A 23587-nucleotide genomic window follows, 5' to 3' on the forward strand; every position below is an offset into this window, starting at 1 on the left:
CCAGAACGATGAAAATGCCGTGAGTAAAATTCCTAAGTGCATAGCAAATTTACTTGGCGCAGTCGCAGTGCGGACACTGCGCATGCGCATTAAGCGGAAAATCGCTGCGATGCGAAGATTTTTACCGAGCGACCAACTCGGAATGACCTCCATTATGCGGAAAACCCTGCATACAGCAAATAGGCTGCATTATTCTCACATACAGATTTAGCCTCCTCTGGGGTATATTTTCCTCACCTTTGCCACTTTTCCTGCATTCTGCTACTTTTTCCTCAATTCTGCATTTCATGTCACTTACAGTATACTAGGCATTTAGGATTAACGTTTTGGCGTAGCTAAGTCTGTGATCGCTGTACGTGGACACATCTGTACTCATTGACGAGACAGTTGGGACATGTCACCATATCCTGGATGAAGCATACAGTTCAGACAGAGAATTGCGCAATGTGTAAGAGATTGAGAAAATCTTAAGTTACACATTAACCTGGAAGTATGTGCGGGCAATACACCTACTCTCACTGCTCACCCACCCTCTCGTCTCACATGCTATAACAACTATGTTTGCTGTGTAAAGAAAATAAAAATGTCTGAGAACATTTTTGATAAGCGATGTATTTGTTCAACTGTTGCGTCATCAGTATGTGTCTCATAATGAAATGATGAAAATCGCTACAATGCAAAGTAGACCTCAAAATGTTAAACGGATTTTCTCAGTCACCAATGGCTTATCAATGCAGAATGTCAAAAGTTAGCAGACACTGTTACTTTCCATACTAGTGATCTCTCTATTGCTTGCTGTGTCTTAAATAACCGCTTTCACTTAAATTGGAGGATGTTTAAACAGTAACCAGCATAGGCATTTACTAAACAGTATACTGCCAGGGTCTACTCATGTTCTCAGCAGCCATTATAATATTGAAATCCATAAGTCCCTGAGAACACCCACTATGCCGGTTCCTGGAGCCAATCTCTAACAGCATTGATGACCTCACCCTAAAGCTCCAATCATATGGGCTTGAAGGACAGGTCGGTCCTACATCTGTTCTCATCAGTATCTGCTCTGACCACACCCATCCTGCCCCGGAGAATCAACATTTTCAACAAGCCTTGCCTGGTATGTATTAAAGAGCCAGAAAATTAATTTACAAAGTATGCAAGAAAAAAATTATGTTTTTGTGGTGGAAGGACAGTTCTTGTTTGACTGGTAAGAACTGTTTAAAAGGAGAAGGCCAGCTTTATACAACTCCAGCTCCTTCCCACAGAGTAGCCAATGTAGATGGCTCTACCTCAAACCACACCGGGAGCGGATTGTTCCTTGATCTTGCAGAGCAGACGCTCTATATACTGTAGGACTAAGGGCCTGAGCTGGACGCGGTGACAATGTCGCATGCAGCTTGCCGATTTTTTACGTCAACAATTTTTGGATCATCTCTTTTTTTTTTTTTTTTTATATATATATATGCACCTCATTGTTACGTCCTTTAAGCCTACAGATGGTATCAACAGAATGAGCGAATCATAAAGTTATCGCATAAATTACAGTCAATTGAGCTCAGGAAGAAAAGAAGTGTAGATGTTATAATGTCTTACAATGTACCTTAGCATGGGAACGTTTCCATAACAATTTCAGACAGTGACAAAATGCCTTAGAAAGGTAGTTCAGTATTTTGAGTACATGTTCATTTATCATTTAGTGTTCATTCTAGTGCCCAGCATCTTTCAAAACCCATACAGTTCTTCTTTGCTGCCTGGGGTGCTGCTGCCTTCTTTGGTGCTTCTAGCACACCGTTGTCTCTATCTCAGCACTGAGCACCACAGCAGAGAAGCGACACCCCAGGCAGGAAAGAGGAACTGCACAGGTTTTTGAGATTTGCAGGGTACTAGAATGAACACCATTTCATTCCGCCCTTTGCTTCTAATTCATATAGTTCAAAATCAAGCTACACAATCCATTTGGAAGGGGGTAAATGAATGTATAATGGAAAGACGAGTACCTCTAATTCAGACTCAGGCGCCGTAGACAATATTTTCTCCAGGTCTAACTTCATGGCCTCTTCAAGCTCTTGTCTGATGGCTTCTTGAAACTGCGACATCCCTCCTCCAGACATTGCTTTGCTTAAATCTGAAATAAAATAAAGAAGAACAAGGAATTGTTTAAAGTGTAGTCTAATATAGTCCACAAACAGGCCCATAATGCCGTAACGCTCGCATATCAATATCGCTCATGTATCACTTCCCAAATAGGGCTTTAGGAGGTAATAAGCGATTGGGTCACAACGGAGAATGATTTTGATCGAATGACTTTCATGCGGTCGCGGCTTGTGTTGGGGGGTTGCATATACACTAACAGTGGACCAATTTACAGATAACTCTGGAATCTGTAAATGCGAGGGCCAGTTATTTATTTTTAGCCCTGCAACCCTCAGAAGAGCCGCCTCTGTGCCACACCAGTTACCAGTTCAATTAAATACTGTTGTATGAGATATTCCTCTAATTCTGATGCAGATGTCACAGTCACTCCTATTTCTCAGGGCTTCATTTGCCAGGAGACATTTAAAGGGGTGTGGTTCGTTATATCGACAGTATCTAGGTCGACAATGTTTAGGTCGACCACTATAGGTCGACAGTCACTAGATCGACATGGATGGAAGGTCGACAGGGTTTCTAGGTCGACATGTGCTAGGTCGACAGGTCTAAAGGTCGACATGAGGATTTTTTTTTTTTTTGGTGTCGTTTTCTTTGTAAAGTGACCGGGATCCCAAATTAGTGCACCGCGTCCCCTCGCATGGCTCGCCATGCTTCGGGCATGGTGCCTTCGCTCGGCACACTTTACCGTTCCAATAGTAGTCCACGTGGATCGTCAAGTATGAAAAAATCCCAAAAAAAAAAAGAAGTTAAAAACTCATGTCGACCTTTAGACCTGTCGACCTAGCACATGTCGACCTAGAAACCCTGTCGACCTTCCATCCATGTCGACCTAGTGACTGTCGACCTATAGTGGTCGACCTAAACATTGTCGACCTAGACACTGTCGATCTTCAGACCGGATCCCATTAAAAGTGCCAAAAATAACACTATAATTAAGTTCAGTAAACAAATGACGACTAGAAACGTAGAACGTTGAGACAGTTATGGTGTGTGGTGTACTTACATGCACATACTCAGGAGCAATGTGTCCCGGAAAATGTTCCCAATGTTGGAAACCATCTATTAATACATGGCAAAGCCAGACAATATACTTTAGCCCAGATTCTCACAGTAAGTCTTTGTGAAGTAAAGCCCAAAATCAGACATAAATGCCAATGGAAAACCTACAATACCTGCCAGCAATGAAAGATTGCAAATAAACCCCCAAAAAGATCAACTGTCCCTGTAGAACTTCCTCACATTTTCTGGGAGTCAACTGTTACTGTACCTGGTCAGGGGGTTGACATTCATGGGGGGTGATTCAAGGGATTTACCCAGCGGCTACCACCAGGGGACACAAAACAGACCAATTCAATTGTTGCTCCGTTTACGCGCCCAGTAGCAGTGGAGCCGACATTGTTTCTCACAGATTCCTGAGGTGCAAGAAAAAAATGTATGGAAACTTCCCCTTTGGAAGCCCAAAGCAGGGAGTTTAGACGGTTTAGCCATTTTAGGCAGCTAAACCTGATCTGTTTGGGCGCGACATGTGCGATGTGCATGGACTCCCAAACACAACTGAATTGTGACAATTGTTCGGGGGTCTAAAAAGTCCCATTTAGAAGGGTTTTTTTCGACACTCAGAACAATTGAATCAGCCCCATTATGTTTACACAATGCGGACATCTGAAATGTCACCATGTGAAACGTCGATATTCCCAGAATGTCAACGATAAGGGTTAGGCGACACCAGGAGGGATGTGCGTGTGTGTGTGTGTGTGTGTGTGTGGGGGAGGGGGGGGAGGGGGGGTGCGTGTGTGTGGGGGGGGGGGGTAGGTAGTCAGGTAGTCACATGGCCACCGGATCACATCTGTGGGTTAGGGTCTAAACTAATCTGAAGTTTTCAAAATAACACAGTCATCCCAAACCCTAACTTATGGTCTGATGAGATCAAGGTTGAACTTTTTGGCCGGAATTCTAAGAACTAAGTTTGGGGCAATTACAACACAGCTCATCACCTAAAAAATCCCATACCTACTGAGACGCATGGTGTTTGCAGCATCATGCTTTGGGTCTGTATCTCTTCCTTAAATAAATAGCCACGCCAAGCGTTGCCGCCGAGCGTCTTATCCGCCACAAATCAGGCGCAACTAGTGTGCCTGCGACTATGATGCGCACAGCCATAGGAATGAATGGGCAGCATAACTAGTCGCAGCTGGACGAACTAAGGCACACCCTGGCTAAACGCACCACGTGTGCCGGGTAAGATGAGCTTGGCTACATCTGTATGTCCTCTTTCCCGATTGTACAGGGCATAATAAATACCAAAATATAATCGCATGAAACCTGCTGGCCTGCCTGGAATTTCATCTTCCAACAGGATAGTGATCCAAAGCAACAAGCCAATGAAGTAATGGCTTCAGAAAAGGTACATTTTCACAGCTATGGAATGGCCCAGTCAGAGCCCTGTTCTTAATCACATTGAAAAAGCTTTGGAATGTTTACCTTAAACTTTTTGACAGGGCACAACTGCCAGTCCACGTGTGCAACGTTCACTGAGATATACTCAAAAAGAAAAAGTAACTGCTACCATAAAGCAAAACTTAGGGATGGCCTTTTGACCAACAGCCATCAATGGTTAACCACCGATGGTAGATGGTTTAGCCATCAATGTTGGAGGTGCAATGGTTCTCAGTCCGATGGCACAGAGCATCCTGATGGTTTTTTGCCTCATTAAAGGCAGGACACACAGACTAGCTCCGCCTCCCCAGACGCGACCCGTGAATCCATGTCCCCACATCTGATTGGCCCATTGATAGAGACCATTGGTGGGTGAAATCATTGATTGTTTCCCTATCAATAACTTCATAGTCTCAGAGTTAACAACCAATGGTACCATCAATGGTTAACCCACGAACGGCTATCCATAGGAAAAATTGCTTCCACAAAGTATTTGTTCAACAGTATGCACACTTACACATCCAGGGTATCCTGTTTTTTTTACTGCTATTATTTATATATTGTCTATTTGTGTTCACTTGACTTATCTTCAGTTCAAGCTTTACATCACATAAACCTTCAAGGGTGCATAGACTCTTTAGATCCACTGTATTACAGGAAAGGCAGCAATGTATACGGACCTGACAGCTATTCTCTCCTGCAGGATAATAATAGTTATATGGAAGATACATTGGGGATGATTCAGAGTCAGTTGTATTCGCGTCCCATATTTATATATATATATATATATATATATTATATATATATATATATATATATATATATATATATATATATATATATATATATATATATATATATATATATATATATATATATATATATATATATATATATATATATATATATATATATATAGTGATTCATCGCGCCCTACGGGCGCTCTTCACACTGTCGTTAGGGGCTACGCCCCGTTAACCCCTGCACGCCTTTGAACATACGCAGGCCGGTAGATATCAGATTCAGAAATGCAGGGCGGTATAGAGGGCATACGGAAATGGGGTCCGGTTGAGAAAAAAATAGAGAGGCGTAAGGGGGGAGAAAGGGAATGTACAGAAACGCTGTGCGATTGGTAAAGGATAGGGAGAGGCAGGGTAGTAGGGAGAGGATAAAGAGAGGGAAGGTGTTAGACAGAAAATACCGTTGCAAGAGGCTACGACCCGTTAACCCCTGCACAGGCTTCAGCTGTGCTATAATTGTTATTATATGGAGTATTACCTGCAAAAAAGTTTATGCTAGTGGGTAAATATTGCAAGGGGGAAGGGCGTGCGATTGTCAAGGGGGCGTAGCCCTTTGTGAGAGCGTGAAGAGTGGTCGCAGGGCACAATGAATAACAGTGTAGTATATACTGCTAGTGTATGCAGCGCAGCTTACACACACAGTGGTCACAGGTATCAGAGCCGCGTATACACACAATGGACACAGGTAGCTGAGCCGCTTATACACACAATGGCCACAGGTAACGGAGCCACGTATCCACACAGGTAGCAGAGCCGCTTATACACACAGTGCCCACAGGTAGCAGAGCCGCTTATACACACAGTGCCCACAGGTAGCAGAGCCGCTTATACACACAGTGCCCACAGGTAGCAGATCCGCTTATACATACAGTGCCCACAGGTAGCAGAGACGCTTATACACAACGTGCCCACAGGTAGCAAATCAGTTTATACACACAATGACCACAGGCAGCAGTGGTGCTTATACACACAATGCCCCCCGGTAGCAGTGCCACTTCTACACACAATTCCCATAGGTAACAGAGGCGCTTATACACACAGTGGCCACAGGTAGCTGAGCCGCTTATACACACAATGGCACCACTTATACACACAATGGCCACTTTTAGCAGCACCGCTTATACACACAAAGGCCACAGGTAGCAGTGGCGCTTATACACACAACGGCCACAGGTAGCAGCACCACTTATACACACAATGGCCACAGGTAGCAGAGCCGCGTATACACACAGTGCCCACAGGTAGCAGAGCCGCGTATACACAATGGCCACAGGTAGCAGTGTCGCTTAGACACATAAGGGCCACAGTATTACTTTTTTTATTAATCCAATGTACACTGGTAGCAACTATACTCACAGAAGTTCAGTGTGTGTGTGAGGGGTTTGGAAAGGGGGTGGGTTCAGTGAGGTTGAGGTGCCTATCCGTGCCGTTGATCACCCCGATTCAGGGAATCACTTGTAGCGGCTGCGGATGGTGTCCGAGGTGCTACGTGTGGTGGAGGGGTGGGTGTGGGAGGGGGTCCAGAGGTGTTGCGGGTGGTGGTGGGGTGGGTGCAGTGGCACGGATGTCGGAAAGGGTGCAGAGGTGCTGTGGGTGGGGGAGGGGGAGGTGTGGAGGAGGCGTGGATGGGGGAGGTGCGGGTGGGGGAGGGGCGGGAGTGCCGCGGGTGGGGGAGGGGCGGTGGGTGCTGCATGTGTGGGTTCAACGGATGGGGGATGGAGTGCCGCGGGTGGGGGAGGGGCGGGAGTGCCGCGGGTGGGGGATTGCTACAGATGTGGGTGCTATGGGTGGGGGAGGGGGAGGGGGTGGGAGTGCCGTGGGTGGGGGTGCCGCGGGGAGGGTGCCGCGGGGAGGAAGGAGGCGTGTGCCGCGGGTGGGGGGCGGATGTTGTGTAGGCTGTGGGTGCCGCGGGTGGGAGGGGGGCAGGTGCGGCAGGCAGAGGTCGTCCACGGCATTCTCCTCCGGAGTGTGCGGCAGCCGCAAGACTCACCAGCTGCAGTGTCACCAGGGTGCAGGGAGTGTACAGGGAGGAGGGAAAGAGGGGACTGGACGGAGACGGGGAGAGAACTGGGCGGGGATGGGCGGACCGAGGGAGGGGACTGTTCCTGGCCTGCATCCAGCCACCCAGATCTGTGCCTGTGACACCGCCCAGCGATAGAGGGCCAGGCACAGAATCACAAGGCTATTATATACACACACACACACACACACACACACACACACACACACATATATATAATTTTTCACCAAAAAAGAAAGATAGGCAAAATAACAAAAAATTAATGAATGCTGCGTAGCTTTTGGGGTAATCCCACAACAGCCATGGAGTAATCCATACATCTTGCATACGATTCTGCAACTCAATATACATTAATGTAACATACACTCTTCATTTTTCATAAAGAATTATTGAACTGTTACATTTTTACAAAGTAAATCCTCCCCTTCCATTATTCCTCTGTTCGTCAAATTATTAACGGTGTCTGTAACTCGTATTAAATAAAATGGCATTGCTCAGTAACCTTATTAACGTGAAATATGCACATAAACCAGCGGTGATAAGGGGCATAACTTTCAAAAGGTTATTCACTTTAACTCAACATGTAAAAATAGAGATGGTGTATTTTTAAAAGGTCATAAGCCGCTCGGCTCCTTATATTTTAGGTTATGATTTTCTTTTCCATTGCTGTAAAGATTTTATTATGTAAAAGGTTTATACATGTCATGAACACAAAAATTTTTGTTTACTTATATAGCACCTTCACCACGCAGCACTGTACAGAGAATACGTGTTCATGCACACCAGTCCCTGCCCCACTGGTGCTTATAGTGGACATGCCCTACAACACAAAAATACACACACATACATTTACCGCGGCTAATTGGTTCGCCAGGGGCTATCCAATTAGACCCGATACAGCTCGTTCATCCCCCCGATGCCGGCACTTATTGGGGATTATGCATTGCGTACCCCCTAGACCTTAAGTGCTGCAATTATACATAGGCCCCCAACTTTTTGCGGGACCTGTGTATTTTCTCGGGACCAATTGGATAGTGGGATTAAAAAAAAAAAAAAAAAAAAAAATGATGAAAAAATAAGATTTTACTTACCAGTAAATCTATTTCTCGTAGTCCGTAGAGGATGCTGGGGACTCCGTAAGGACCATGGGGAATAGACGGGCTCCGCAGGAGATAGGGCACTTTAAGAAAGCTTTGGATTCTGGGTGTGCACTGGCTCTTCCCTCTATGTCCCTCCTCCAGACCTCAGTTAGAGAAACTGTGCCCAGAGGAGATGAACAGTACAAGGAAAGTATTTTTTTAAATCTAAGGGCAAGATTCATACCAGCCACACCAATCACACCGTATAACTTGTGATAAACTACCCAGTTAACAGTATGAACAACAACATAGCCTCGGTTCAAACCCGATCAACTATAACATAACCCTTATGTAAGCAATAACTATATACAAGTCTTGCAGAAGAAGTCCGCACTTGGGACGGGCGCCCAGCATCCTCTACGGACTACGAGAAATAGATTTACCGGTAAGTAAAATATTATTTTCTCTAACGTCCTAGAGGATGCTGGGGACTCCGTAAGGACCATGGGGATTATAACAAAGCTCCCAAACGGGCGGGAGAGTGCGGATGACTCTGCAGCACCGATTGAGCAAACAGGAGGTCCTCCTCAGCCAGGGTATCAAACTTATAGAACTTTGCAAAGGTGTTTGACCCCGACCAAGTAGCAGCTCGGCACAGTTGTAGTGCCGAGACCCCTCGGGCAGCCGCCCAAGAAGAGCCCACCTTCCTAGTGGAATGGGCCTTAACCAATTTAGGCAATGGCAATCCTGCCGAAGAATGCGCCTGCTGAATCGTGTTACAGATCCAGCGAGCAATAGTCTGCTTTGAAGCAGGAGCGCCAACCTTGTTGGCCGCATACAGAACAAACAGAGCTTCGGTCTTCCTGATCCTAGCCGTTCTGGTCACATAAACCTTCAAAGCCCTGACCCCATCCAGGTACTCGGAATCTTCCAAGTCCCGTGTAGCCACAGGCACGACAATAGGTTGGTTCATATGAAAAGATGAGACCACCTTGGGCAGAAATTGAGGACGAGTCCTCAACTCTGCCCTATTTACGTGAAAATCAGGCATGGGCTTTTATATGATAAAGCCGCCAATTCCGAAACCAGCCTTGCAGAAGCTAAGGCCAACAACATGACCACTTTCCAAGTGAGGTATTTCAACTCTACTGTTTTGAGTGGTTCAAACTAAGGTGACTTGAGGAAACTTAATACCACATTAAGGTCCCAAGGCGCCACCGGAGGTACAAAGGGAGGCTGAATATGCAGCACGCCCTTCACAAAAGTCAGTACTTCAGGAAGAGAAGCCAATTCTCTTTGAAAGAAAATGGATAAGGCCGAAATTTGAACCTTTATGGACCCTAAGTTTAGGCCTAAATTCACTCCCGTTTGAAGGAAGTGCAGCAGACGACCCAACTGGAACTCCCCCGTAGGAGCAGTTCTGGCCTCACACCAAGAAACATTTTCGCCATATACGGTGATAATGTTTCGACGTCACGTCCTTCCTAGCCTTGATCAGGGTAGGAATGACCTCCTCCGGAATCCCTTTTTCCGCTAGGATCCGGCGTTCAACCGCCATGCCGTCAAACGTAGCCGCGGTAAGTCTTGGAACAGACAGGGCTCCTGCTGCAGCAGGTCCTGCCTTAGAGGAAGAGGCCACGGATCTTCTGTGAGCAACTCTTGCAGCTCCGGATACCAAGTCCTCCTTGGCCAATCTGGAACAATGAGGATTGTTCTGACCCTTCTTATTCTTATTATCCTCAACACCTTGGGTATGAGAGGTAGAGGAGGAAACACATAGACCGATCTGAACACCCAAGGTGTCACCAGCACGTCTACCGCAACCGCCTGAGGGTCTCTTGACCTGGCGCAATACCTCTTAAGCTTTTTGTTGAGGCGGGACGCCATCATGTCTATCTGAGGCAGTCCCCACCGATCCGTGATCTGTGTGAAGACTTCTTGATGAAGTCCCCACTCTCCCGGATGCAGGTCGTGCCTGCTGAGAAAGTCCGCCTCCCAGTTGTCCACCCCCGGGATGAACACTGCTGATAGTGCGCTTACATGGCCTTCCGCCCAGCGTAGAATCCTGGTCGCCTCTGCCATGGCCACTCTGCTCCTTGTGCCGCCTTGGCGTTTTACATGAGCCACTGCCGTGACATTGTCTGACTGAATCAGAACCGGTTCCGTTTTTGCATGTGTAGATGGGACCCGGACCATTTGTCCAAAAGTTCCCATTGAAAGCTCCTTGCATGGAACCTGCCGAAGGGGATGGCCTCGTATGAAGCCACCATCTTCCCCAGAACCCTCGTGCAATGATGCACTGAAACCTTTTTTGGCTTCAATAGGTTTCTGACCAGAGCTACGAGCTCCTGAGCCTTCTCCACTGGAAGAAAAACTCTTTTTTGGTCTGTGTCTAGAATCAGGCCCAAAAAGGTCAGACGCGTTGCAGGGACTAGCTGGGATTTCGGTAAATTGAGAATCCAGCCGTGCCTCTGTAACGTCTTCACGGACAGAGAAACGCTGTCCAGCAACTTCTCCCGAGATCTCGCCTTTATGAGGAGATCGTCCAAGTACGGGATAATTGTGACGCCCTGCCTGCGCAAGAGCACCATCATTTTCGCCATTACCTTGGTGAAAATTCTCGGGGCCGTGTAAAGACCAAACTGCAACGTCTGAAATTGGTAGTGACAGTCCTGTACTGCAAATCTCAGGAACGCCTTGTGAGGAGGGAAAATCGGAACATGAAGGTACGCATCCTTTATGTCCAGGGACACCATCCAATCCCCTCCCTCCAGGCTGGCGATGACCGCTCTGAGCGATTCCGTTTTGAACTTGAACCTCTTCAAGTACAGGTTCAGGGATTTCAGATTTAAAATGGGTCTGACCGAACCGTCCGGTTTCGGCACCACAAACAGGGATGAATAATAACCCTCTCCTTGCTGGAGAGGAGGAACTTTGACTATCACCTGTTGAATGTACAATTTGTGAATTGCAGCTAACACCAGCTCCCTCTCCGACGGGGAAGCCGGCAGAGCCGATTTGAAAAACCGGCGAGGGGGCATGTCTTTGAATTCCAGTCTGTATCCCTGTGAAACAATCTCTATTGCCCAGGGATCAACGTGTGAGAGAACCCAGACGTGGCTGAACAGACGAAGACGTGCCCCCACTTGATCTGACCCCCCCCCCCCGGAAAGCCCCAGCGTCATGCAGTGGACTTTGCGGAAGTAGGGGAGGACTTCTGCTCTTGGGAACTAGCCGAGTGCAGCTTTTTTCCCTTGCCTTTACCTCTGGCAACAAAGGACGATCCTCGTACCTTCTTGCTTTTATTGGAACGAAAGGACTGCATTTGATAATGCGGTACCTTCTTAGCATGCTGCGGGGGAACATAAGGTAAAAAATTCGATTTACCGGCCGTAGCAGTAGAGACAAGGTCCGAGAGGCCTTCTCCAAACAACTCCTCCCTCTTGTAAGGCAATGACTCCATATGCCGCTTTGAGTCGGCGTCTCCCGTCCACTGTCGGGTCCACAAGAGTCGCCTAGCAGAAATAGACATAGCATTTATTCTGGAGCTTAGTAAACAAATGTCTCTCTGAGCATCCCTCATATACAAGGCAGCATCTCTGATATGCTCAATGGTCATTAGAATGGTATCCCTATCTAAGGTGTCAATCTCCGCAGATAAGGAGTCTGCCCATGCCACGACCGCACTACAAACCCAGGCCGACGCCATGGCCGGACTAACGATAGTTCCTGAATGTGTGTAAATGTGCTTCATGGTAATTTCCTGCTTGCGATCAGCAGGATCCTTGAGGGAAGCAGTATCCGGAGAAGGCAGTGCCACCTTCTTGGATAAGCGTGTCAGTGCCTTGTCTACTTTAGGCGAAGATTCCCATCGTATCGTATCCTTCTGTGGAAAAGGATACGCCATAAGAATCCTTTTGGGAACATGTAATCTCCTATCCGGAGACTCCCAAGCCTTTTCGCACTACTCGCTTAGCTCAAATGAGGACGGAAACGTGACCTCAGGCTTTTTCCCTATATACATGTGAACCCTCGTGTCAGGGACAGGGGGTTCCTCAGTGATATGCAAAACCTCTTTTATGGCAATAATCATGTATCGAATACCCTTTGCCACCTTCGGCTGTAATTTTGCATCCTCATAGTCGACACTAGAGTCAGTATCTGTGTCGGTATCTGTGTCAGTTTAACCTGGGATATGGGGCGCTTTTGAGACCCTGAAGGTCCTGGCACCACAGGGACAGGCACGGTCTGGCTACCTGACTGATCCCTGGCCTCAGCCTTGTCTAACCTTTTATGCAGGAGATTCACATTTGCATTTAAGACATTCAGCATATCCACCCAGTCCGGTGTCGGCGTTGCCGACGGCGATCTGACATTCAAACACTCCCCCTCCACATTAAGCGAGCCTTCCTCGTCAAACATGTCGACACACACGTACCGACACACTTCATACACACAGGGAAACTCTTTTCTGAAGACAGTATCCCCTTTAAGGCCCTTTGGAGAGACAGAGAGAGAGTATGCCAGCACACACCCCAGCGCAATGACCCTGGAGACCAACACAAAATGTTTTTCCCCAGCAGCGCTGTATAATATCTTATCCGCCAGTTATGTGCCCCCCCCCCCCCCTCTCTTTTAAACACCCCTTCACCGTGTGTAAGCAGGGGAGAGTCCGGGGAGCTTCCTCTCAGCGTTCTGCGGAGAGAAAAATGGTGCTGGTGAGTGCTGAGGGAGAAGCCCCGCCCCCTCGGCGACAGGCTTCGGTCCCGCTCAAATTTGTGTAAAAATGGCGGGGGCTCTTTTATATACATGTACAGTGCCCAGCTGTACTGTATATATCTTTTTGCCATGTTTTGAGATGTTATTATTGCTGCCCAGGGCGCCCCCCCTGCGCCCTGCACCCATACAGTGACCGGAGTGTCTGAGGTGTGTGGAGCAATGACGCACAGCTGCGGTGCTGTGCGTTACCTCAGTGAAGCCGCTGAAGGCTTCTGCCGCCTGAGACGTCTTGTTGCTTCTATTCTTCTGGCTCTGTGAGGAGAACGGCGGCGTGGCTCCGGGGGTGGACGCCCAGGACGAACCTGTGTTCACCCCCTCTGGAGCTAATGGTGTCCAGTAGCCAAGGAAGCAGATCCTATCATTTAAGTAGGTCTGCTCCTCTCTCCCCAGTCCCTCGATGCAGGGAGCCTGTTGCTAGCAGTGCTCCCTGTAAAAATAGAAATATCCAAACAAAAATGCTTTCTAATGCAAAGAACTCAGGGAGCTCCCTGCAGTGCGCCCATCTTCCTCTGGGCACAGTGTAAAACTGAGGTCTGGAGGAGGGACATAGAGGGAGGAGCCAGTGCACACCCAGAATCCAAAGCTTTCTTAAAGTGCCCTATCTCCTGCGGAGCCCGTCTATTCCCCATGGTCCTTACGGAGTCCCCAGCATCCTCTAGGACGTTAGAGAAATACCCCGTTTTTCACGCCCGCAGCACTATTACAGGTAATTGGATACCCCATACTGTACATACATTCAGTAAGGTTAATTTTATTTTAAAAATAATCAATTAACATATTAGGAAACCAGAACACTGAATGGAACTAGGACCCTAAGAGAAAGCCTACAAATGCAAAAATTCCACCCTGATCGAGTCCTGGTAAGAATCAAACGATTCCTAGTTTGATCCCGAACTGAATTTTCTGACTGAACCCCATTCATTTGCAGGTGTGTGGTATGGAAGGCCGACCACACTTAGGTCGACAGTGTCTAGGTGGACCACTATTGGTTGACAGTAACTAGGTTGACAGGGATTCTAGGTCGACATGGGTTTTTTAAGGTTGTTTTCTCCGTACAGTGACCGGGAACCCCAATTAGTGCACCGCTTCACTCGCCATGCTTCGGGCAAGGTGCCTCGCTGCGCTCGCAACAGGTTACTATTCCTAATCATAGTCCACGTGGATCGCAAAGTATGAAAAAGTAAAAAATAAAAATAATTTTTTTTGAAAAACTCATGTCGACCTTTTGACCTAGAGACCCTGTCGACTTAGTTACTGTCTACCAATAGTGGTCGACCTATACACTGTCGACATAGTTACTGTCGACCTAGAGACCGGATACCAATTTGCAGTATACAAAAGGGTGTATGTAAATTAGTTAAATAACTAAACATTGTTTCCTAAGAAAACAAAACTGCTTAAATCTTTCATTTAGCTACCCAGCACACAGGGAACTAATAAGCACCAGGACCAGATGGGAAGTCCTGCAGATTACCTACACACGTAGAGTCCCAGGAGGTATGCACATATCCAATACACTCACATTCCTGACCGGCGCATCATACCAGAAGCATATGTTGCACATAAAAACTCACTTGAAAAACAGATCACTAATAGAAGTGTTTATAGGACAACAAAAAGTAGTAAATATTGAAGCTACTGATACGCTGATAATCTGATAACATGTACTGCTAACCACTCGTGGCATAATTAAATTATTAAAATGATATTTGAGAGCAATGAAAACTATTACCCGTGGACCCAGACAGTGTTGGGCCATCACGATCAGCATTGCTCTCTCAACATTTGTATCTTGCTGATGCATACAAGCCACTAAAAACCTCTCCAGAGTATTCAGGGGTTTAAATAGAAATGATCGCAGACAAACGCTGCCCCGTGTGAGGCAGAACACTCCTGAAGGTTAGCGCACATGTGTCGGATATTGGGGGAGTAAATCCATCAGAGACTGTAACATGAGAAGAATTCCGTACAGGGGACCACTTCCATGTGCTTCATTTGACTTAGCTAAGAGTTTAATGGACATCAGAAACACAGCTACGCACTGCAGATGTTAGAGACACTAGAAGACCGTTAGCAGTAAAAGGTGTACTGAAAATAACACTTCTTGATCAAATTAAATTAATTATAAACTAGTTTTATCATATGTAACAAGTTTTAAAGCTTGTTGCATATTTATTTATTATTATTACCAGTTACTTATATAGCGCACGCATATTCCGCAGCGCTGTACAGAGAATATTTGCCCATTCACATCAGTCCCTGCCCCAGTGGAGCTTACAATCTATATTCCCTACCACATGTACACACATACACATTAGGGTTAATTGTGTTGGGAGCCAATTAATCTACCAGTATATTTTTGGATTGTGGGAGGAAAACGGAGTATCCGGAGGAAACCCACGCAAGTACGGGGAGAATATACAAACTCCACACAGTTAGGGCTATGGTGGGAATTGAGCCCATGACCTCAGTGCTGTGAGGCAGTAATGCTAACCATTACACCATCCGTACTGCCCGTAAATGATAAATTGTTCTCCAGCCAATCAGCTTCCAACTGTCACTTTTTAAATACATGACAGGAGCTGAATGGCTGGAGCACCATTTATCATACACAACGAGTTTTAATGAAAAAACCTCTATGATAAATGGGCCGCTGTCTATGCGCCCATTACCTGTATTGGTATAGAGACACCGAAACCAATAATATCCAAAAACTGTGAGAAAAGCTAACAGATACTGGTGGAAGGTGAGAGGGCCGTCCTATCAGGTGGCGTTACAAAGATTTTAAAAAAAATAAGCTTCAGTAGAGGATGGCTATATAACAGTTGTTCATGCCTTATTTATGCCACCAACTAGATCCCTTAGCAATGTCATAATGTCAAAGGGGAAAAAAGAATTGCTGCGCCTATGTCAATCGATTATACATTAAACAGGACTGGTGTCCTCAATCTGGAGTTAACAGTGCAAAAATGTACGTACGCCTCTATAGGGAGTTGTGTGTTGCTCCCACAGCTAATGGATCGGAAAAGAGAAATTAAATAGAGGCGCTCATTTCATTCTGACACTGTAAAGTCCTAATTCATCACAACCAAAGAGTCAAATTAAAATAAATTAGATATTTATTATTAAAATAAACCAATATAAAATTACACTTTGTTAAGCACAAGCTTATGTATAAACCACAATTCGTGATCCCTATTCTCACAAAAATGCCACATATATTAGATGAAACGCTCACATAAATTGCCTGTAATGTTTCAGCAAACGTTTAAGAACAATGATGCAGACTGAACAGCTGCCAGCAGTCCAAATGTATCAGCTATTGCAACATTGTAGCCAAGACTGTTGTATGACACTGTTTGGATGAAACACAGTTACTGAATATGAATGTAATTGTTGAAGGCAATATTAAACTTCTATGAATGTTAGGCTGTATTGTACATCGCCTCAAAGTTCCAGAAGCCAATATATATATAGAAGTAGAGTATTGAGTTACCTCTCCAATAGGGCTGCAAAACCCGAGCGTCCTCGGGTAGGTTCGAATTGCCCAATGAATAATAAAGTCGGAGGGTCTGTCCGTGCAGGCCGGGATCCCACAGTTGTATAGTTGTTCCCCTGGGCGTGCACCGCCCGCTGCAGTGTGTGGGGAAAGGTAGGTGCGCGGCTGATTGAATTAAAGCCGCTGTAGGGATCCAGCACTCTGTTAAGCTTCTCCAATGCTCCCTGGACGTGCGCCGTCCGTGGGTGATGAGAGGGAGGGAGGCTGATGTCCGGCCACTACCAGCGTACGGAGCTAATGCAGCGGCTTCGTCCTATGTTGAGACGCGTACCGCTTGCTCCTATAGTCGGTGAGATGAGGCTATAGGTAGTGTCCCAGAGCGTGCAGTCAGTATGTGAGAAAAGGGGAGGAGTCCTGACGCGTTTGTCACGCAAGCCGTCACTTTTTAAATACATGACAGGAGCTGAATGGCTGGAGCACCATTTATCATACACAACGAATTTTAATGAAAAAACCTCTATGATAAATGGGCCGCTGTCTATGCGCCCATTACCTGTATTGGTATAGAGACACCGCAGCCAATAATATCCCTAAACTGTGAGAAAAGCTAACAGATACTGGTGGAAGGTGAGAGGGCCGTCCTATCAGGTGGCGTTACAAAGATTAAAAAAAAAATAAGCTTCAGTAGAGGATGCTATATAACAGTTGTTCATGCCTTATTTATGCCACCAACTAGATCCCTTAGCAATGTCATAATGTCACCTGCACTGGAAAAAGGATGATGGCACAGGTGCCACAAGGGTGCCACTCGAACCGGCCGTATACATCTCAGTAGTGAGTATGAGGTCTATACAGTGGATAGGACAGGACTGTATGACTGCAATGACGTCATCTGTATGGTTCCTATTATAAATACAAGCCCACTAGAGAGAATTCCAAAGCTCAATTTGCATCGCACATGGCTTGCACTACTCCAAATTACAATAAGGAAATCTTGTCTATTTCAAAGGAGGAGATGTATCAAACCTTTGAGAGAAGTAAAGTTCTTTATCTCAAAGGTAGCACACTGTGAACATACAAACATGTGCACTTGTTGCTGCAAACTATATATGTCAGTGGTTCTCAAACGGTGCGCTGTGGCACCTTAGGATGCCTCAGGGCACTTGCAGTAGTGCCTTGAATTGGTAGTATAGGACCAATTCAAATTATTTATGGTCAATGTAATAGCCAAAAAAATTCTGATACTCTAGGGGGCCGTGATTCAAAAAAAGTTTGCGAACCACTGATATATGTGCTTTGCATACGCATTTGTCCAAGATAAACGCCTTGTTTTATAATGGATGCATATTTACAATAAACAAAGAAATATTAATGAATACCAACCACATACAAACTGCATACACAAGAAGGGGTGTGGTATGGAAGGTCGACAGTAACTAGGTCGACCACTAGTGGCAGACAGTAACTAGGTCAACAGGGTTTCTGGGTTGACATGGTCTAGGTAGACAGGTCAAAAAGTCAACATTAATTTTCATGTTTTTTTGGTGTCGTTTTCTCCGTACAGTGACCGGGAACCCCAATTGGTGCACCGTGTCCCCTTGCATGGCTCGCTTCGCTCGACATGCTTCGTGCAAGGTGCTTCACTGTGCTCGGAACAGGTTACTATTACCAATCGTAGTCCATGTGGATCGTTAAGTATGAAAAAGTAAAAAAAAATTAAAATAATTGTGAAAAATTCATGTTGACCTTTTGACCTGACGACCTAGACCATGTCGACCTAGAGACCCTGTCAACCTAGAGACCCTGTCAACCTAGAGACCGGATCCCCACAAGTAGTATCAATTGCATTGCATTGCATTGGACATGCGTGTTTTTACAAAGGAAACAGGAGAGAGGAAGAGGCTTCAGAGCTGGGTGATGATGCTGTACGGTGCTTGTCGTTCAAATATCAGTCATTATTTCATTAAGCTTTAATTATCTACTTTTGCTGATGCTTCGTTCCCTAATGTAGTTATGCAAGTTGTCAGAAAATATATACTGTACATCCTGCCAGTAAAACAACACACAGATATGAGCAAAGCGGAATCCAGACAGCTGTTATTATTACTGGTCCAATGTTCCACCAGTATTGTCAGAGTGCTCGTTTTACTGCCTCTGCTGGCACAGTCTACTAAGAACACAATTATTTCCTTGGCAATGATAAGCGACAGCAAGGAGAATAATATTTTGGAGATTTTAACAGGGACCAGGGCATAATAAAATGCTCACACCTCTGCCACTATACAGACAGTACAGCAATTCCATCTTGGGCTGCAGTAAATGTGTGTAGTGAAAGCTGAGGTAAGGTTGTTAGGAAACAAGCCATCATTTGGAACACTTGTATAGATAATATTTCTAACGTGCTATAAAAAACAGTCAGCAGCCAAATACAGACCGGCATCAGTGAGGCAAACGGTTCAATTATCAGATTACAAATTGTCATAATTGTCAACCAATATAAGAGATGAGGCATCTTCATATTAATCCTGTATACAACTCGGAAATTACAGTACTACTCATAAAACACCTATAGGCTACCGGGTACACTTTGGGGGCACACTGAGCGGCTCTCTAACCTTCAAAAGGGCCGCACATTAATCTTAATCCAAGTAAATGAAAACAAATACATTTAATTAATGATAGTGTCACCTACGTAATACTATATCAGCAGGTATTTTAAACAAGATTACAAACTATTATAAACAAATATGGTGGTAAAGCAGAAATAAACAAGGGGCCACTAGTGAATGCTCTTAGGGCCACATGAAGCTGTAAAAAAAAAAAAAAAAAAAAGATAGCAGTTTTTAAGATCATTGGGGTCGATTCTATTCGGCAATTTAAGAATAGCGCCGGGAATTAGCTCCCGACGCTATTCAATTCAGCTCCAGTTAAGTCGGCGATGTCCCGTTCTCGCCGACTTAACAGGTAGTTTTGTCGGGAGAACGGGCATTCTCCGACTTAACTACCTGCGGCGATGCTGATTCCCGACAGAATCAGCCTCGCGCCGGCCGCGAGGCAGCACTTTTGTCGGGTTTCTTCTCTCATCCCCCGGGGATGAGAGAAGAATTCTCGACAATTGCGGGTCACTAGCAGCTGAATTGAATAGCGTCGGGAGCTAATTCCCGGCGCTATTCTTAAGTTGCCGAATAAAATCGACCCCATTGTGACAAAACACCTGTGCAATATGAAGTTGTGTTTTGTCACCATAATTTATAAAATGACTATGGAGCAGATGTACTAAGCCGTGGAGAGATAAACTGCCAACCAATCAGCTCTTGTCACTTTTTAAACACTGCCAAGTTACAGGCTGTGTTTGAAAAATGACAGGAGCTGATTGGTTGGTAGTTTCTCTCCCTCAACTTCATCTCTCCCAAAGGTTTAGTACGTCTCCAGCTAATTCACAGCAACAAAACAGGTGTGTGCTATTAACCTCACTTCTTGAGAACAAATATCCCATATTTAATGTAGCTACCTCCTGTACCAGTCGGCAGCACCTGAAATAGATTCCAGTTTAGGATTCTGCGTTAGGGTGGTGCCACAAGAGTCCATCAAAACACGAACTTCTCAGCTAGAAAAGCGAAGCCTCCATTAGCACTCAATTGCTCCAGCTTTAATAGATTTAAATAGATGGAAAATGCTGTTTTCCACCACAATGACTATCATGTTCAGAAAACTTTCCACAAAGCATCTTTGGGAGTGAAACATTCTCATCTGAAGTATTTCCCCTTCACTGCAGCAAATGAGCAAAGTGTCCATTTATCACCGTCATACCAATGTGTAGTAACCCATAACAACCAACTAGACTAACCTTGGGGGACAAAGCAAATGTTATTCTTAGGTCCATCCCAAATAGCTCTTTGCTTTGAAAGGGGGAGAAACATTATCACTGCAATGAATCTGCATCAGAAGGTGAGGCATACAGCCCACAGAGTAGCATGTGTTCTGTGTGAAGGTCGTTAGGCTTAGTACTGCAGTCTCCCTGGGTTGAGGTCATGGATCCGATTCTAGCCAAGGCCCTGTCTGTGGCGTTCTTCCCACAATCCAAAAACATACTGTAGGATGATTAGTAAAAAGCCATCAAATTAACCCTAAAGTGCCTGTCCATGGGTAATTGCACAAATTCAACTGAGGCAGGGACTGATGTGAATGACTTTTCCTTGCGTCATGTGTGTGAGCTATATAAACATTGGTTATTAAATAATGAATGCAACATTGTCATTAGGACAGATCAACACTACAGTACCTGAAGAAGAAGAAGCCTTGCTGTCCTGTGTTGGGCCAGATTGTGACTACTAAGCTGATATTAAATTTAAATAAAGCACAAAAAAAGTGTTCTGAAATCAGTATGGGTTACTGACGCCCACGTCGCGATGCTGGTTCTGGGAAGATCGGATACCAGTCTCTTCAGTAGATTAACATACAGTGGGGCAGATGTATTAACCTGGAGAAGGAATAAGGAAGTGATAAACCAGTGATAAATGCAAGGTGATAAAGGAACCAGCCAATCAGATCCTAACTGTTAATTTACATATTGGTGCTGATTGGCTGGTGTCTTTCCCCTTGCACTTATCACTGGTTCCTTATGCCTTCTCCAGGTTAATACATCTGCCCCAGTATGTTCTGTTTTGGGATTTTTTTTTTTGCATCCTATAAGATTCACCCAGACTGCAGTCATCAATCCACCCCATTCAGCACAGCCACAATTACATGAATGGCATAGGGTTGCCTCTTCTACAGTATGTCATTCTATTCTGGAACAAAGCTGCTATGTAAAAATACACTTTAACTCATGGTCATGAATATTGATTGCATCAGTGCCTTCAGGTAGACGGCAGAAACCATTACAGAAAAAGTGTAAATGGTTATTTGTCCGATCTTCCTAACCTCAAAAGTGTTTCCTAGCTTAAATCGTACCATGCCCATGGGAACGGATACACTGTAGCAGGCCAGTTTTACATTATAACCCTGCGCAGGTGATGAGCGTGTTCAGTGGAATGTGTCTGCTGCTTCAATACCTGCTGTCATATTCTCTCTCCTTCCTGATCATCCTCCACTGACTCAACCCATATTGGTAAAGACATATATGCCCTCATTCCGAGATGATCGTAGCTGTGCTAAATTTAGCACAGCTACGATCGTTCACACTGACATGCACAGGGCTAGTCCGCCCGGCATGTCAGTGCCGCCCCCCCCCCCCCCCCGCAGAAGTGCACAGGCATCGCACAACGGCGATGCCTATGCACTTCAAGAGTAGCTCCAGACCAGCGCAGCTTTAGCGTGCTGGCCGGGAGCTACTCGTGGCTCTCCAGCCCGCAGCGGCTGCGTATGATGTCACGCACCCGCTGTGGGCCACTCCCCACATGGTCCGGCCATGCCTGTGTTGGCCGGACCGCGCCAATGAAACGGCGGCCAAACGCTGCCGTTCCGCGCCCTCCCGCCCAATGACCGCCTCTGCCTGTCAATCAGGCAGAGGTGATCGCAGCCCAGCTACTGTCTGGCATGCGCCGACGCACTACGGCAAGTTTCATAAAGACAAAACAAACCTCCATTTTTTTTCCACATTCCCCAAAAAATAGGCTGACAGGTTACAGCATTCCTTGGAATGGGAGTGCAATGCATTCAATTCTTTTCACCCCCTTCCACACCTGTTCTGTTTCTGCTGACGGCATGGTATAATAATTTCAGCACGCTACCCCCAGGGTAGCGAGGGCGCCCAACCCTTTACGGAGCTAAATCTGATTACTATGGGCGCGATATGCGCTATAACGGTGATCACTTTAGAAAGGAAATTGGGCGTGATATATCATTTGAATACCGCCCTTAGACTGTAAGCTCCTTAGATCAAAGACAAATTCTCTGTACAGCGCTGCTAATTGGTGGCACTATATAAATAAATTATAACAATAATTAAATAGAGATCGGGAAGGCAATCCTTTTATAAATATAGTGAATTCAAATTCTGTGTTCCTATGCTATGAAACAATTCCAAATCATTCTTCATTTCCTCCATTCATGGATGCAAAGAGTATTGTAGTTTTCTTGTTCCAATTTCTTCTTACTTTGTCAGCAGAACCAGCGGGTCAATGCAGCTAAAACAAATTAAACCACGCAGAGTAAAAAATTGCCTTTCTATACTCTGGCGAATTCAACGCTTAGCCTGCAGTCCCCCAACACGTCAGCCATTAGTTAAAGCACCAAGAGAAATAACACAATACATTTATGTAAACCATAACATACAGACTCTTACAATACACATTGGGGCAGATGTACAGTATAAGGGGGGTGCTCACGGAGCGATCGCTGCTTAAAATCTAAGCAATCTGACTAGATTGCTTAGAGTTTAAGCACGATCGCTCCGTGTGTAGCCCCCTCAGCGATAGCGATGCGCAGCCCCGCGCATCGCTGTCGCTGCTGCTAGATTGGCCTGCATGCAGGCCAATCTAGCGGGTCGCTCACTTCACCCGCTGGGTGAAGTGAGCGGCCCCCCCGTCTCCCCCCGCACGCTCAGCACAGATCGCGCTGTGCTGAGCGCCGGGAGAGATGTGTGCTGAGCAGTTCGCTCAGCACACATCTCTCTGACATCGGCCAGTGAGTACTGGCCTTTAGCCTGGAGAAGTGATAAAGCAGTGATAAGTGGAAGGTGATAACGCACTAGCTAATCAGTTCCTGTCATTTTTCAAACCTGTAATGATTGGCTGGTGCGTTATCACCTTCCACTTATCACTGCTTTATCACTTCTCCAGGCTTAATACATCTGCCCCATAATCATCACCTTTAACACAAGCAA

The 23587-nt window shown here is 45.7% G+C and overlaps 1 protein-coding gene across 3 annotated transcripts in view; it reads right to left on the minus strand.

The window, feature by feature from the left end:
• The window catches only part of UGP2 (UDP-glucose pyrophosphorylase 2), a 188729-nt gene that overhangs the window by 102931 nt on the left and 62211 nt on the right, over positions 1–23587 (minus strand). For 2 of the 3 annotated variants that reach the window (XM_063918448.1, XM_063918447.1), the window contains exon 2: positions 1995–2122. In XM_063918448.1, the coding sequence (XP_063774518.1) occupies positions 1995–2108 (114 nt within the window). In that variant the 5' untranslated portion in view covers positions 2109–2122. Of the gene's footprint in view, positions 1–1994; positions 2123–20608; positions 20697–23587 lie in introns of those variants that run through there. The other variant, XM_063918446.1, reaches the window with a different exon arrangement.

Source organism: Pseudophryne corroboree, chromosome 4 (assembly GCF_028390025.1).
Source record: "Pseudophryne corroboree isolate aPseCor3 chromosome 4, aPseCor3.hap2, whole genome shotgun sequence".
Classification (NCBI taxonomy): Eukaryota; Metazoa; Chordata; class Amphibia; order Anura; family Myobatrachidae; genus Pseudophryne; species Pseudophryne corroboree.